The 17117-nt window shown below is 55.7% G+C and overlaps 1 protein-coding gene across 1 annotated transcript in view; it reads right to left on the bottom strand.

The window, feature by feature from the left end:
• DSCAM (DS cell adhesion molecule) overlaps window positions 1-17117 on the bottom strand; it is a 433598-nt gene that overhangs the window by 30329 nt on the left and 386152 nt on the right. Inside the window, exons 24-27 of the mRNA XM_037524927.1 lie at window positions 15604-15702; window positions 13013-13201; window positions 11905-12195; window positions 8963-9139 (exon numbers count right to left, since the gene is read on the bottom strand). Of these exons, the coding sequence (XP_037380824.1) occupies window positions 8963-9139; window positions 11905-12195; window positions 13013-13201; window positions 15604-15702 (756 nt within the window). The remainder of the gene's footprint in view (window positions 1-8962; window positions 9140-11904; window positions 12196-13012; window positions 13202-15603; window positions 15703-17117) is intronic.

Below are 17117 nucleotides of genomic sequence, written 5' to 3'. Positions count from 1 at the left end.
GGGGTCGGGACGGCACGTCAGAGGGCGGGGTGTGCGCGGGCTGGGTGGGGGTCACAGCTGAGTGTGTACCAGGAGTCCGGCTGGTGCCGGTTACCAGGACTAACGGTGCATGTCCTCCTCCTACTGGGCTCTGCCTGGAATTATTACACCCTTGTTCAGAAACCACGGGCCTGGGGCTCAGATACAACTGGGGCTCATCTCCCACATTAGGCAGGGCTGTGGCTCAAACTCTCCCTTCGTCATGATGCTTCCAGTCTTCATGGGTAGAGCAGAGTCTGCACGAGGTCTGCAGGGACCCGTGAGCAGATGCCCAGTGCCCCCCGACTGAGGGGCTGCCTCAAGCTGGCTCAGTCGGGAAGGACGCAAGACACCCCACCTTGAAGGAAGCCTGGAGCTCGGGGCGCGTGGACAGAAGGAGCAGGGTTCTGAACTCCTTCAGGAAGCAAGGGCTGGGAGAATTTCACTGGACAGAGACTCACGACTGTGAGGAGCTAAATGGGGTGTGTCTCTGTGTTACTGGTCAAAATCTGCCAGCTTGTGCCTGGGCTGAGGGGAGGCGTGTGAGGAGGGCAGAGGTGAGGTGGGCACCCAGAAAACTCAGTAGGGGGGCCTAGGGCAGGGCCAGTGGTGAAGGAGGTAGGGCTGGGCCCAAGGGGTGCAGCAGGGCCAGGGGCCAGGAAGGGTTGTGCTCTACCCGCAAGACTCGGGGGCCACCAGGCGTGGCAGGCACCAGCAGCGCGAGTGCAGGGGAGCGGCAAACTGGGGACCGGGCGGGACACAGGCACACAGTGACAGCAGTGGGTGCAGGACCTGGAGACGGGGCTGTGGGGGAGCCCCCACTCGCTTCTGTTTAGGGGTGGGAAGAGAATCTGGGGCAAGTTAAAAAACTAAAAAAAATCATGGAGTCGTGGAGACTGACGAGTTTTGAAGACTTCAAATCAGCTTCCCACGAAGTGTTCGAATCGTGTCTACGCATCCAGGGTAGATTCCACAATGAGCCGGGCCCCGGGTGCTCGAGGGAAGGGTGGACGCTGCGGCTGCCCCTGCAGGGCCGTCCTCTCGGGGACCCTCCGCCGAGACTGCCAATCCCCCTCAACACGCCTCTCCGTTGACCCGTGTGTCCTCATCTCCAGGGTCAGCTCAGTCCCGAGTAGGCCGCGGAGCCACACAAAGCGTTTGTGCCGGTGCCCTGACTCGTGAGAGCCGCCGTCCTTGTCTCGCGTTGAAGCCCGAGGCCAGGTCCAGCTGGGCACGTTGGCGGTGACGCCTGGGACTGGCACGCGCTGGGCCAGGGGGCGCCCACAGCCGCCATGTCCGCTCTCCTGGTGAAATGCTCGCATCTTCTCACCACTCTACCTGGCATAATTCCCGGGTCATTCTCTCCCTGGGCCTCTCGTCGATGAAATATCTGTGATTTCTCATTATCCTTCAGGAGATGGGGTTGAGCGCAGACGCCGGCGCGGGTTTTGCAATTCTTCCCTTTGATGCCCCCTCCAGTGAGAACACAGGCTCGTCGTGTGCCGCGAATGGATTTTCACAACTTCCCTAGAAGACTTTACAATGATCCTTATTAAATTTTAGCACCTTGATTGCAGCCTTGCACAATCCCTTAGTGTTGAATTCTTCTCCCTAACACATCCGCGTTCTTACCGGGGCTCCTCCTGCGTCGGCTGCGGCCGTGGCTGCCGCCCCCTGAGCCGTTGGTCCTGTCAACACGCTCCCGGGGCGCATCGGGACCCCTGGCCACCCTGTCCTTCCTCACTGCTTCCAATCCATCTTTCTGGAAACTAACCTGGCTTGTTTCAATGTGCAGCTTCTAAGAATTCATTGGTTTTGGAGACGAATATGAAGCAGCACTAGTTCTAACGCCGCTAACTTGACTGTTCAAAGAGGCTCCACAAAGGTCTTGTTATATCTGGAAAAATTTTGCTCAGAATTCTCGCATGTTATCTTTTGGGATTTCGGGGCTGGAATGCCACGATGCTGGCCCTAATATTTCCAGTAGGAAAACAATCTTCCCTTTCAGGGGATCATCAGAGCATTTGTTGGTGCCCGGGCGGCTGCTGTCTGTCGGGGCTCACTGTCACCACGGCGCCTCCACTCCCAGGGCTGGGGGTGTTGTGCCTCCTCCTCCATAAGGTCTCTCCCCCGGAATGACGTCGACATAATAGCTTCCGAAAGACTAAATCCATTTAAATAATCAGGGGCTTTGATTATTTTCTCAAGCCACCTGAAGCAATTCCTCCCTGGCTCCCTCCTCTAGATCTGCCGACTTCCTCTTCTCGCTCCCTGTTTCTTACGACTCCTGCTCCCTACTTCATGGTTTGAACAGCGCTTCTGGTGCACATCAGAGGAAAGCAGGTGTTGCGTCATTTCTCCCTCTACCCACCATCTGTTAACTTCAGAACATTGTCCCAAATCTTGTTCCTCTCGCTGAAACACAGCCGAACAGCCTTTTGTGTTGCCTGTCACATTCCCTCACAAACTTCAAAGCCCGATCTGGGACACGGGCTTTGTGACGTCTCCCAGACCGCTGGCGCCCCTGCACCCCAGCCTGGGCCTGGCTCGCCCTTCACTGCCAGGGGTGGACGAGGGAGAAGCACCACCTGGATAATCTAGTGATAGCGAAATGGGAAGGAAGGAGTCTCAGAAACTGACATTTGCTGACACTCTGTGCAAAGAGGGACAGAAAATGACAAACGAAAGGCGTTTTTGGGGATCAGAGGCCACTGGCTGTTTTCCTTCAGGGAGCAGTTCCATTTGAGGGGTGGGTGGAGGGAGAGTGAGCCCGGGGTCTGGGAGCCACAGGGAGGCACGGACAGAACACTCAAGAATTCAGTGGTGAAAAGAAGTAGAGAGAAGGGCAGAGAGCTGAAGACACGCGAGCCAGGAGAAATACTTTTACAAGGGGGAAGATGAAGAGCTCGTGAATGCAAAGGTTAAAAAGAACAACAGATACACCAAATATTTTCAATAGGCAAAAATAAAATTGTAAACCAGCTATTAAACCTCTTAATACCTTTTTTGATTCCATGTTTGTTGATAAACCTTGCAAGCTCACTTACTGTGGATGAGACAGCCTAGATGTCTGTATTTCTAGAATATTCCAAAGTCTGGAGAAATTTCATGGGCAGGGAACTGGGGTAGGCAAGCGTGAGCAGGTTCTCTTTCTAGTTCCGCATTAACTGAGAGGAGATTTGGACAAGTTTCCTTCCATTCTCATGTCAGCAAAATAGGGCATAAGAACGCCAAGCTTTTTCTTGACCTATTTCCGTAGCTATTAGGAGACTACAACAGGCTAGTGTTTGGCAGAGAGTCACGAAAAGGAAGACGAGGAAGAAATTGGAAACTGCGGGTCCTCTGTGAAGGGAGCTGTGGGGACGGGGCTGGCGGCCACAGCTGGCCTCCTCCCTGGCACCCTCCGCAGGAAGGTGCTTACCTGAGAGACTCCTGGGGTGGGGGGGCTGCTTGTCCTGGGGAGGGGCCAGCGTGGAGGGTCAGAGCTGCCACCGCCACAGCCCGCACATCCCCTGACACACGAGGAAGCTCATTCACCCCCTGGCTACGCCTCCATTCTGCAGTTCCAGCTCAGCGGGGTGGACAGTGCTGGGCCGGCTCCTCTGTGGATAGGCCCCGCCGCCCCTCGCACACACTGACGACTGGGCAAGCAGACGGTGTCCTGCGGGACCACCTGTCTCAGGCTCTGCTTTGCCAGATCCCTCAGCGTCCCTGCTCTTCCAGGGGACTGGAAGGGTCGCGCCGAGCGGCTGTCTTGTAAGGGCTGCCGCCCTGCCTCCAGCTTGCCAGGATACAAACCGGACTTCTGGGCACCCGCGTGCTCAGAGGAGGTGAGGCCAAAACCGCCAGGACACACAGACCCAAGAAGGACAATCACAGACACACCCAATCCCAGAAACCTGCTCAAACCGGAGGAAACAGGACACGTGGTGGGGTGGGGTGTGCAGGGGCAATGCTAGGGCCAGGCGGAGCTGACCTTGCCCTCCCGGTCGCCGCTCTGGCCCTGCCCCGGCCGCCCTCGGCTCAGCTCTGCTGCACCCCACTTTTCCTCTGCTCCCCATTCTCACACACAGAATCCCCTTTTCACTTAGCTCTTACACACAAGTTTGGTGTCCTGAAAGGATGATCTTATTAAAAAATTCAGGCAAAAATGAAGGAAGAAAGAAGACAGGAGGCAGGGAGGGCAGGCCAAGGACGGGCGGGCGGGAGGAAAGGACCAGGCAGCTCAGCACGGGGCGCTCCGGGGAGGCCTGACTCCAGCTGCAGCCTGACTTCGTAGCGTCTGCCGGAGGCCACGAGTCCTGGCTTCACTCCTGGGTCCTTCACACGCGGAGCCCTGGGCTTCTCCACGCCGGAAGCCTACACCCAGGGGTGGGGTCTCCGTGAGCACCTCAAGTCTGAGTGTCATGGACTCCCCTGGACACCCCCCTCTTCCTTTATATTATTAACACTCAAGCCAATATTTGGTCTGCAAACAAGGAGCTTTCAGCTCCTCCGCAGAGCAGATAAAGGGCACGTATGAGCAAGAACACAGTGGGGGTGCCTCAAGGCTGCCCTTCACCTGCGCCCCATCCTGCCATGTGCGCTGTGGCCCTCTGGGAACGGCCTTCCGGAATGGCCCGGTTTGATACTATCAGTCACTTTCAAAGTGTGCTGAAAGTCAGGAATATGCTGCTGTTGCAGGGAAGGGGGCATTTTGCCACACAAGCATGGTCACATTTCCTGGCAGCCACTGACTTTTATTTAGCTTCTCTGAAGTCTTGGCAGGAGATTTTCAGGTGGGCACTGCCAGTTCACCCTGTGCCTGGTGCCAGCACAGCTTGCAACCTCGGGCGCAGACCCCTGCTGAGGGAGGAGCTTCCAGCCGTCCTGGAGAGGGTGGCTGGACGCGGGAATCACAATTTTATAAGGTTGGGGCCCAGCCAATAACCCCGTTCAGCATCTTGCACTTCAAAGGATTCGGAAGGGGGGAAATCAGGGCAGCATTAAAGCCGAATGTGGCTTCTGAACTCCTGGGTAAAGTCATAGTTTAAAAAAAAAAAAAATGTAGCACTTGCAGGCAATTTAGACTTTAGGAGGTCGCTATGCTCTAAAATTAGCACTCAGGAAGGAAGAATATAGGTTGGCTAAATTGCTTGAGTCCCATTTTCTTTTTTTTTCTTTTTTTTTTATTTTTACATAAAAGAACGGTATATTGCATTCACCTAACTAGGTTGCTTGTCTTTATGGCCAACCAGTCTGCCGGAAACACTTAGCGGCCTCTGGCAAGCAGACAGGCCGGCGGCGGGAGCTGCCGCGCGGGTGAGGACAGCTGTGTTCGTCCTGCCTCCTCTAGCATTTTTCTCTGATCCAAACTGCTTCTTTCCATTGTAGATCCTGACAGGTGGTTGCTCAGACAACGTTGACACATTATCAGAAATGTCCTTATTTTGGACAATAAAAACATGGCATGAGATCATTCTACTGAACGTGTGAACACGTCTGAGCTCATTCTCACACAGGGACAAGTTCATCCTCACCCGCCTGACGGGCGCCAGGTTGTGATCGGGGGATTCCACGGATGACTTCTGTCCACGGCCAGGCCCCTACGCCATCAGCTCTGGCTGTGGCTTCCCGATGTCTCAAGAGCTGCCTCTCATGGACTCCCCTGAGCAATGCGGCACGTGCCTGTCCCCTGATGGTGTCACGGCTATGGGCAGATGGCCCCGCAGCTTCACAAGCCTCTACACGCTGTGGCAAGGGCATCGGCTCTGAACTGGGGTCTTAGGAATCTGTTCTCATTCCAGGACCTTGTGTTCAAATAGGAATGACTTTCTAAGAATATTTTACTGTTGGGTTTTAATGGGCGGCGTGTGGTCGGTCATGGTCAAGGGGCTGTGGAACTGAATTTACTTCAGCACCTCCGCATTGGAAGGCCGTTAGGAATGGGGATGGACGTGGGCCTCAGTCCTGTGCGTCCCTGCTGCCGGCCCTCTCATCAGACTCCTGGCACAGAGACCTCTCCTGAGCAAGGACACAAGCCGGCAGACACCCAGGTGTCGGGTTACTTCTGAGGAATTCTCGCATCTCAGCATCTCCCATAAAGTCCTCTGCTTTGCCCTGGTGCCTCTGTTCCTCCCACTGAAGCCTCTGGCACAGAGGAAACCCAGCCTTTTCCCGGGGAATGGAAGCCAAGTTCTCAGATGTGATGTGCTGCTTCCCTACCAAGACCGGCCCCAGGATGCCGGTGTCTAGACAAGGGACGCTGACAGTATCAGCGCCAGGCCCTGGCGGAGCAGTAGCTAAGACGAGGGGTGATTAAGAGTGAAAAGAAGATGCATGTGCCACAGTCAGTCCGACCCAAACACATCGGTTAGAGTCAGAAGCTTGAGCCTCTTTTACGTGCTCAGAGCAAATGTTGGGGTGCCCAAGGTATAGGAAACGGAGGATGACACAACAGCCGGGAAGGCAGAGTGAGTGACAGGCAGGGGAGGCGGGAAAGCTGAAATTGGTGGCGCTGGGAGGAGACGGAGGAGGAGCTTGGCTTCCAGGGTCACGCACACTCCGCTGCAGCCTCGTGGTCACATAGAAACGGCGACGCCTCTGCTCCTGCTGCTGCCTGAGAGCTGCTGTCCGGACCGTTCTTTGCCTTGTAAGCGCAACCAGTTGGATCTGCTGTCTACACACAACAAAACCTGGCCCTGGAACTCAACGGCCTTGTCCCTGCGGCCCCGACCAGGGTTCTGTTTCCTGTGACAAGCGGTTATGAAAACAGCCTTTTGGGTTTAAGCGAAGGGCCCTTGTGACTGGATTCTGCCGCAGCTCGCCTGTCTCGTCTGGCTTTTCAGCAGATCAGCAGACATACTTTTGGGCGGCGCCCTCTTTTCCCCAGTTGGGGTTGGCTGCCCCCTTTCCTGCCAATGTAGGGTCTGTTTGAAACCCATTTTACATTTTTGTTTCCTTCCTGTTAGATGCTTCCCTCCTGCACTCAAGCCAGAGCTCAGAGGCTTTTTCTCTACTTCTTTGTGCATCAGGCACCAAGCACAGGGCTTGGGACACAGATTCCCCAAGTGAGGTCTGCGCAATTAGAGATAAGTGGTGAGGGTGGCTTAGGAAGGACATTGCAATGAGATGGACGCCCCTCCAATCGTGGGGCTGCAGAAGATGGAGGCGTTATTCAGGTGCGTGCTGGAGAGCAATATACCCAGATGTTTTAATGTGTTGGCAAACTGAAAGCCCGCGGACAGCGAAATGCATTAGGGTCACATAAAGAACAGGGTAAGTGAAGACAGGTGGAATGTTGCAGGTCTGCGGCCCCAACTGGATTTTGGCTCAATACAATTGCAGGTACTTTTTGTTCAATGTCATTTCATTAAAACGATGAGGAAGAATATGGATCCCTGCTGGGTCACTGCCTGGGGGAGTCCTGCCGCGGTGGCCCAGCTGCCTGAGTGGGTGTGTGTGACGCCCTGGGGCAGAAGGTGTCTGTATGTCCACCCCCAGCCTCCTGAGCTGCTGGAGAGGCTTGGGCACCGTGACCCTGGGCTGCGTAAGTGAGTGAAAAGAAGTGAGTGAAAGTGGAAAGTGAGTGAAAGAAGACAAACGAGTGTTGACTATCAGAAGACTTTGGGCTCTTCGGTGGAGTCTGGGATGTTCTGTGTGTTGCAGGAGCTGGGTCAGCAGACCGTCTTGCTAAAGGTCAAGGTTTCCAGAAACCCATCCGCGATGCCGCGTCAGGACTTGCTGCTCTTCAGAACTCAGTGTTTCCACATCACCAGTGAGGAGGGGAGCACAGATGTGATGGCTGGGGGGGTCGGGGGGGGGGCGTGCTTCAGACTTGCTTCCGGAGTCCAGACAGGATGTCAGAGACATCACCCCTCCCTGACCTGATAGCGAGTGTGAACATCTGGATTTGCATTTTACTAACAGAGAGGCTCGGGGCAGATACCCAGCGGGACAGAGCAGGGCCCGGGAGCGCGCACCCTGCGCTGGTCTCGAGTTGGAAGTGCTGCTCTGAAGCAGGCTGGAGGATGGGCCGGCCAGGGCCCTGGGCCAGACCCGGGAACAGCCGGCACCTGGACGCTGCAGCGGGAGGCGTTGGCATAGCGGGGCCGCGGGCCCAGTGCCGGGGCCTCAGCACCTCCGAGGGCTTCTCTTCCGCTGGGCCCCGGCTCCGATTTCTAACTTAGGAAAATGCATGTGTTCTGCCTCCACCGCTCCCCGGTGCCCTGAGCCCTCAATTTCCGCTCCCCAGCAACACAGCAACTGTCATTTCCAGAGCACATCTGACGGGCTTGCCCAAGGGTGCCACAACTGGTGGCGCAGCCGGAGTGGTGGACAGAGTTCCCGAGGCCCTGGCCCTGCTGAGCGGCTTCTCCGGTTCATGGAGCCTGGCCTGGCACTCGGTTTCCGATGGGCCAAGTCGTCATGTTTTATGACTTTGCCAAGCCCTGCACGTCAAAGATGGAGTGACAGGCTGGTGAGCGAGCAGAGCTCAGCAGGGAAGCCGCACAGGACACAGTGGCTTTAAGAAGCTGAGGCTCTTTTAGTTTGGCCTTTTGCTCACTTTTTTTTTTTTTTAAGATTTATTTATTTTATTTATTTATACAAGCACTGGGTACAGTCAGAAGTGTGGGAGGGTGAGAGAATTCACCAGCGCCAGAGCGGGGAACAGAACAGGCAGACTGACAAAGTACACTGCTGAGGGGAGCAGCGGGCGGCAGGAGAGGTCCGCGCGCCATGTGGGACCCTCGCCCGGCGGCCGGGGATTGAACCGGTGCTGCAGAGGCTGCGGGCAGCTTCGCAACCCAGTGCTCAACTGCTGCGCCACCGGGGAGGCCCTGTTTGCTCACTTTTTATCACAGGCGTTAAGACCAAATCTACTTTAAAGCCCTGCAGTTTGGCCAAAGGTGCACAGAGTCAGCTGAGGGACCTGCTCAGCTGGGGTTGGACGGCCCGGACTCACCTCTCAGCCTCTTCAGCCTCTGCTCCCGCCTCCTCCTCCTCACCACCAGCAGCAGCACAAACAGCAGCAGCACCCCCACCAGGATGCAGGAGATGGTCACCAGCATCTTGAGCCCCTCGTTGGTCGTCAGCCCTTCTTCACTCTGGACGACTGACTTAATGAGGGGAGGGATTGTACCTGCAAGCGGGGCCACACGTTAGATGCCTGTTGACCACGACGGAAAGACAGAGACAGGGGGAGTCAAGGGTGTCCAGGGTGAAGAGAAACGAGGGGAACACTTTACCTAGGCTCTGGCTGCAATATTTACTTGCTCCCTCACCTCCTTCTGCCTGAGCTTGAACTCACTCTAGTACACGAACTTGAACTCCCCCAGCTGATGACCTTGAGCTCTGTCTAGCACATGACCTTGAACTCACGCTAGCACACGATGGCATCGGGCAAGGCACCTCTCACACTGTTGGGAACCAACCCTTGAAAGAGAGCATGAAGCCTGGGCTGGGTGCTCAAAAAAGCCACGTGCCTTCACTGTTTAAACGTGTCACCCATAACAAAAGCGACAGAGGGTGTTTGAAAAGAGGGCACCTCAAAGACTAGTCAGGGGCTGGCGAGTGAGCAGAGCTCAGCAGGGCAGCTGCACAGGACACGGTGGCTTCAAGAAGCTGAGACTCTTTTGGTTTGGCTGTTTACTCACTTTTCATCACAAATCCACTTTAAAGACCCTCATTTTAGTTATGAGAGCTGCAGAAAGCTTTTCAAAGGGCGGCCATCCAGCTCTCCGAAGCCGGCTGCCCTGTTCAGCAACGCTGTGAGACTCAGATTACTTAGAATGAAAAGGAAACACCTCAAGTCGGGGGAATTCTGAATTATCCTGAGCTGTCTGTCGCCTCTGCAAGACTGAGCGCAACGGGCACCGAGAATCCGCAGGACGGTCCATCACCCTGCATTTGCATGTGAAACAGGGGCCAGCATGTCAGTGGTTTAGGAAAAACAATGCAAAAATAACATAATTTCCCTATGGGCAAAACGATCTTCATCCTGCTCTGGGCCTCTCTGAGGCCAACAAGGGTGCTGCTCGGGTTCCTGGGTCCCGTGAGCTGAAGGCCAGGACGGAGGCCCACGAGGGGGCCTGAGTGAGGGGGGGTCTGCAGCGGCCACACGGGACGAGCCGGCGCTGGGCTCAGGCCCCAGCAGAGAAAGAGCAGGCGGAGACATGGCTGCGTGGGCTCGACCAGGGCAGACTCGGGGCTAATTGTCAATGTTTGTTTTTCCCCAAATGAAGACGGATTCTTCAGGCGCATGCGACAGAAGAGATATTAAAACTATATATCCATGAAATTGGTTCAAAGAAGTCCGCAATCTTTTTCAAGGAAAATAAAACTATATATCCTTATTTTCGGAGTAATAAAATCATTTTGATTTCAGAAAATGGAATACAACTGGCAGGACTTTTTATGATTATCATCTGAGGTCCTGGGTAAAGTGAGGATATTAAGCCTTTTTAGAGGACACTTAGTGCCCGCGGAGCGCGTGGTGGGGGCGGCCTCGTGCTCCGCGTGGGGCAGCTTCAGGCGAGATCGCCAGCTCCGAGCAGACGGTGCAGATGGCGGCCTCTCAGACGGGAGGGAGGCGTGGTCAGGGCTTGGGGTCACTCCTCCTGCCTGTGAGTCAGCAAGGTCTCAAGGGACAGGACCCTGTAGGGGGCACCCCGAGCCTGATGAGTTGTGAAGAATGTATTGGGGGATTTGTTCAGGGAGAACCTGATCGGTGGGACTGGACAGAGGCTCTGGGGTAGCTGAACCAGGAGCTCCCAATATTCTGAGGAGCTGCAGCCAGTTTTACCTTGTGATCAGAGCATCTGATTCGGACCCTGCTGCTCGCTGTGACAGTCATGGCACATGTAACACCAGCAGGACACGCTGCCCTGAGGACCCCAGCACTGCCCAACACACAGCACTGAGGACGTGTCACCCTGCAGGCCTGCGGGCAGCGCATGGTCAGAGACCAATGGACGGCTCTTGATGGGCCAGAGAGGACAGCCCAGGAGTATCACTTACTTTGGGTCAACTGAGGGGCGAGAGACACCTCACCTGGTTTCAGAAAGTCCACACATATGCACACATGTGTGAACATGCACACATGCATGTAGTGTTTGCACATGCGTGCACATGTGCACGAACACACACGTGCAAGTACATACCTGCAGTGAGCATGTGTGAATGTGTTTGTATTTGAGTGTATGCAGTTCATATGTGGCATGTGTACGCATGTCACATATGTGTTGCACGTGTTTTGCATATGTGTTTGCATGTGAGTATATATACATCTGTTGTATGTGTATCTGTACGTGCATGTGAGTGTATCTGTGTCTGTACATACACATACATTTGTGCAAGTGTATGTGTGTTGTGTGTAGATGTGTACCAGTGTGCATGCATCTCTGTGTGCATGTGTATATTTGTGTTCATGTGTGGGTGGGTGCATGTGTGTCTGTGTGTGTGTGCGTGTGCAAGTGCTGTGCATGCACCAACATCCCACATTATTCTCTTTCCATCGGTGCCTCTCTGCCTGCTCAGTGACTAACACCATCTCCTTCACTATGGAACACTATTTCTGCTCATGCATCGCCAGGACTTAATGAGAGCAAGAGAGAAAGTTCTGCAGATTGGATGGCGTGGGGAGGGGGTGGGGACCTTCATCGATGAAGGTGCGAGCCACGTGGTAAAGGTTCTGCAGCTCAGTACAAGCCGCTCCTGCTCCCAGACGCCCTATAAGAGCCCCATTCCCTGCACCTCACCCTGGTCCCGAAGGAGCCGTGAAGGAGGGGCACAAGACCACAAGCACAGTAGGAGCTGGCGCCGGTCACACCACTGAGGATGTAGGCCGCGTGGGGAGGGGCGGGGCCGCGCGAGTCCCGAGACAGTGGGGTGGGAGACCCGGCTTACTGCCGTCGTAGTTGAGCGTGGCGAAGTTGGCCTGCTTCTCGGCGCAGCCTGCGCTGTTGCACACCCTCATCTGCAGCTCGTACCAGGTGGCCTCCTGCAGGTCGTACAGAATGTAGGACTTGGACAGCGAGGTCCGCTGGGCCGTGGTCCAGACCGTGGTCCCGAAGGGCCTGTACTCGAGCGTGAAGGAGGTAATGGGGCAGCCGCCGTCGTTCCAGCCGATGAGGTTGAGCCGCACGCGTGTGGTGTTGATGCTGGCAAAGAGCTCCTGCTCCTTGGAGAACTGGGGCTCTGCGGGGGAAGCGCGTGCGGGTCAGCGCCTGGGGTACGTGTGTCTTGGGCTCCTCTGATGCCCAGCAGGGGAGCAGTCAGGTCTGGGTCACGGCTCTGCCCACACGCCACTGTTTACTGAGACCTCACGGGCCTGTCCACCCAGTGACCTTGTGGGAGGGAAGCTGGGGGGTCATTTCCATCTAGCTCAGCATCCCCCGAGAGCTGACGCCTGGGCTATTTTCCTGTTCGTGTTTCCTGAAGAGGTTCTGGATGAGCCTCTGCACCCATGGCTGAGCTGCTGTCATTCTTGTGCAGACGGACCCAACTGGACAGGACCTGGAGCGGATCTGGGGCAAGTGACTGCAAACTGCTGGCCCAGTGCACTGCACCCAGCCCAGGGCCTCACCCTGGACTCAGGCTCCACGGCCTCGTCACGTCTCCCCACCACCCAGGCCGCCCACCCAAGCGAGGAGACTCGTGGTGAGGGAAACCTGCAGAGGCCCTTTCGCCACCTCCTCACTCACCCATGCAGTCACGGCCCTCCCTGTCCTGGGGACCCCCGGCCACAAATGGCACCAATTGAATGATGCTTCCCTGCCGGTCACCTCTTCAAAGGTCCAGGTTCCGAATAAAGAACCTATGACGTCAAGGGTCAACACAGGGACCATGACGCGGTGTGAGCACCACAGCGGGGGAAGCACGGAACACACCCACCTTGCAGGAGCAGTGACCGCGTGCAAGGGGCAGTGACCCCACACACGGCCCGCATCCATGTCTCCAGCACCCTGGGGTCTGGAGGTGGAAGGAAACGGGCATGCCGAGGACGGACACGCACCTTTTCCCGACGTCTTGGCCTCTATGATCTCACTGATGCGCCCGGGGCCCACCCCGTTCTGGGCGGTGAGCGTGAACTTGTACCAGGTGCCACACTTGAGGTTCTCCAGGCGGTAGGAGCGCTCGCTGGGGCTGATGGGGAAGCTGCCCCACTGCTCGCTGTTGTCCTCGGAGTACTGCAGGATGTAGCCTGGCAGAGAGATGGGCGTGAGGGGGCGTGAGGCGGGCGGGCCTGGGCTGTGCTGGGTGGGGCGGTCAGGCTGCGAGGCCTCTGAGTTGCTCATTCTCAGAGGAGAACATTTCGGGGATTCCAGGAAATTTCAACAGGCCGGGAGACGCGCTGAGGGGAAGCGCTGACACGTGGGGGGGTCAGGCCGCACCAGGTAGGATGAGCCACGTTCTGCCCCTCCCCTTTCGAAGGCATCCGGACTGGACTGGGAGATTCCGGATACCCACCCTCGGGCCCCAGTCCTGGGCACGGGCGTGGTCTGAAGTGGGGTTCCCTGGAGGAGAGCGAGCTGTGCTGTGAGTGGGAAGGAAGCCAGCCCACCCTGTGTCCAGTGGACTGGTAGTCTGGTTCCTGGCACACCGGCTGAGAGTCTCCTTGGAACCCTCACCGTCCTGCCCTCACCGGCTTCTCCATTGACTGCAAAGTCTGTCCAGGGGTTGCCCTCTCCACTGCCAGGAGCAGCAGCTGCGCCCCAGAGATGCCCTTCGCCTGGAGCCCCGTGGAGCTGTGGCGACTGTCTCCCCAGTGAGGCCGCAGCCCGAGCTCTAGGGCTCAGGCAATGTGTCCAGGGCCCAGGAGGAAGACGCAGCAGCCCTGTTCTCGCCCTTGTGAGCACAAACATTCCCGTTAGCCCAACGCCTCTGCGGTAACCACGGTGTCTGCTCCATCCCGTCTCCTTGGAAACGGTCACATCTAGGTCCCCAGGACCAGCGCCAGCAGGACTGGGGTCTCCCTCCTGCCTGAGCCCCATCTGTTGCCTCTGCACGCCAAACTGGAAGCTGGGGTCGTCCCAAGCTCACACCTGGAGCTGGCCTACCTGAGTCCTCCTCCCTCCCTCTGGCCCTCTGTAGCTAGGGGCCTCCTTCTGCCTGAGCCGTTTCCTCTCCTGGCCGCCAGCCACGCTCCTGCAAGCTCTGCACCGGCCAGGGGAGCGGCGGGCCTCTGCGCGCAAGGTCCCTCCGCCACTTGCCGGCCTCTCTCGGCTGCGCTCAAACCACCCTGTTGGGGATCTCGCTTTCCACCCAGCGCCCGCCAACTGCCCCACCTCCAGGAAGGCAGCAGCAGGAGCCCCCACACCACATTGTGCTTCAGGGACCCTGGATGCCTTGGCTGGAAACGTCATCAGAGCAAGGGCCTCACTTCCAGGGCCTTCTCTGCACGCCCGGCACTGCCTCCCCACGCCCTGCCCTACGGAGCAAGAGCACCATGGAGCTGTGCCTCAGGCCCGAGGGGCCCTGAACCTGCCCCTCAGAGCCCTGTTTTCTACCATGAGAGGGTTACTGGTCCATGTAGACCTGTTGGTGGAACACTGTAAGTCACTCTTCCGACTCCGGCTGCACTTATCTGGCGTCGGCCACCTGTGCGCCGGCTTCCCGCAGCTGTCAGCATCACCAGAGGAGGCCTTTGAGCCGCCACCCGGGTGCCCACGATGACTGGCGCTGCCCACCTGAGGCTGGCCTGCTCCCGCAGGCGACAGCCCTGCTCGTCGGCTAACAGCCCGTGCGCTCACGGCAGCTGCTGCACGTCTTCCCCGTGCTCCTCAAGCCACGTGCATCCTCACCCCGAATCATCCGACTATTTTTAAAAAATAATCTCACCTTTTCTTTACTAGAAAAAGGGAGGATCCTCCCCTTCACCCCTTCACCCAGTGACGGGAAGCATCCCCAGGCTGTCCTGGCAGGCCCCAGCGTGTTCACGGGCTGGAGGCTGGCCAGGCCCCCGCTGGCTATGCCCGGAGAGGCTGCGCACTTGGCCTCTTCCTCAGCCTCTCCTCCCCTCCCTCGGTCCACAGTCACTCCGGAAGATGCTCCCCGGGGCTGCCACTACCCCACTAGCTCATAACCCCCCGGCACACACGCCCTGATCCTCTTCCCCCAGCCCTCATCGCAAAGGTTCAGCGCAAACAGGTCATTCCCCTTTGATTCTCTCGTCTCCGTCTTCACGCCTGGCAGCTTGATCGGCAGCAGCAGCTCCTGAGCGTGTGGCCCAGCCCACGGATGGAAGAATGACTCAGGCTGTCCACGCGGGAAGCGGCCACGTGTGCAGAGCCCTGGGGCGGGTCTGCCAATTCATCTTTTCTTTGTTTTTTTTTTTTTTTTTTTTGCATTTGTTAATATTTCACTCAGATCGGATGCACAGTAATAATTCTGTGAACGGGATTCCTTGGCTGAATGGTCTGAGTTTCAACAAACATCATAAAAATAGATGTGTGGCCTCTCGGCTCGGTAAGGGGAGAATTAATTATATGGTGTGTTTTTGGAGGAATAAATGAACGCATGATTATTTGGGGGAACGCGGTGTCACTTATCACCCTAGGGCCGGGGACAACAGTCTGGTGGCTGCGGACAACCCGGGCCTGTTACCTCGGATGGAGCTGCCTCCGTTGTCGCCGGGAAGCCACGCGAGGGTGATGGAGGACGACGTGGTTTTGGACACGGTGAGCCGAGGCTGATCGGGCGGGACTGGGTAAGAAACAGTTTTGAGAAAACAAGAATTAGTTTTTCAGATCTTTAATCTTCTTTCACAGTCATTTATCAAATCATTCTTAACAGCCATTCATTAACTACGTGTTTCAGGTTGCCAAAATATGCAGTTCCCGTCTGTCAAAATGTCTGTTTAGTTGATATCCCGGGCTAAAGAGATAGAAGAGAATGAATCTATTATTTCAAGGCGATGTAACCACCTTTCCACTTGGATGTATCGCTAACCCATTTCCCCACTAATTCCTTGGCTTTCTGAGTTGTTCATCACAAATTAAAATCTTCCAGCTTACTGAAGGGACATGCGTTATTTCACCCCGAGTTTCAGCGGGGGTTCAAACGGGAAAGAAAAATGGTTCCACTTAGCTATTTTGTTCTCAAGGAGGTGAAAGGGGCAGGAGAAGAAGAGCCAGTGGGAAGAGGAAGTGCAGAAACTCCCCCCTGTTAGCTACTGTCACAGGGGCAGTGCACACACATGCACACACGTGTACATGTGCACACACGCTCACACACACACTCAGCTCTGCAGCCCAAAGGCCTGCCATAGGAGTCATTACACCGACTTGAGGGCTCGTACACGGCTTGGACAACAGGCATGTCTAACCAAAGGGCCTGAATGTTATTTGGGATTAGCTGTGGGGGCAGAAGCACTGAAGAAATGAAAAACCAGGCTGTCAGATATCTATAGAAAGATTCACTGAAGACGTCCCTCTCCGACACAGCAACCCGTGGTCCTGGCAGAGGAGCCCATCTCCTTGCAGGGTCTGTCTTTTGCATTATTTTTTTAAAAATGTAGCTCTTCTCCCCCTCTCTTCTCTCACAGAGGGCAATATTGATTTTATATTTGCTTGATTTATTACCTGACAACACTTATGTCCAAAGGAGCACACACTTTGATTTTTCTGCTAATATCACTGCTTCAAATCTGGGCTCATCAGAGGCCATTTTAGATTTTACAGACGATTTTAATTTGCAGATCTTGAAATTTGTGATCTACTGATTGTGAATAAATTAACTATATGCTCTAGGATAACAATGTACTTTGCATGTCACTCAGTCTCCCCTTCCCATACACGGCATGCAAGAATTCAGCTAATTAGCAGACACAAAGTCCTCAACTCAAATTGATCTTTTGTGTTTCCTGCACTATATACTCCTTCGTGGAGCAAAGCAGGCAGTTAGCAGAAGGCACGGGTGTGAGAAGGCGCTGCGGGGATGCACAGGAAGGAAGAGACTGCAGGTGCTTGGTGTTATCTCCAGGATTAAGAATGCTCTTTATTTTTCTTTGATTTCTGTAGTAGCAGATATTTTTTGTAATATGACAATGGGAATGAGCTAGCTCTTCGCAAAGACTGAATTTTAAATTGGCTCCATTTCACACTCGGCGGAAGCGCACA

The sequence above is a fragment of the Talpa occidentalis genome, unplaced genomic scaffold (genome assembly GCF_014898055.3).
Source record: "Talpa occidentalis isolate TD23 unplaced genomic scaffold, MPIMG_talOcc4v2.1 talOcc4.4, whole genome shotgun sequence".
NCBI classification, from domain to species: domain Eukaryota; kingdom Metazoa; phylum Chordata; class Mammalia; order Eulipotyphla; family Talpidae; genus Talpa; species Talpa occidentalis.
Note: the sequence above shows the minus strand (reverse complement) of the source record. Positions and strands in the feature narration are given on the sequence as shown.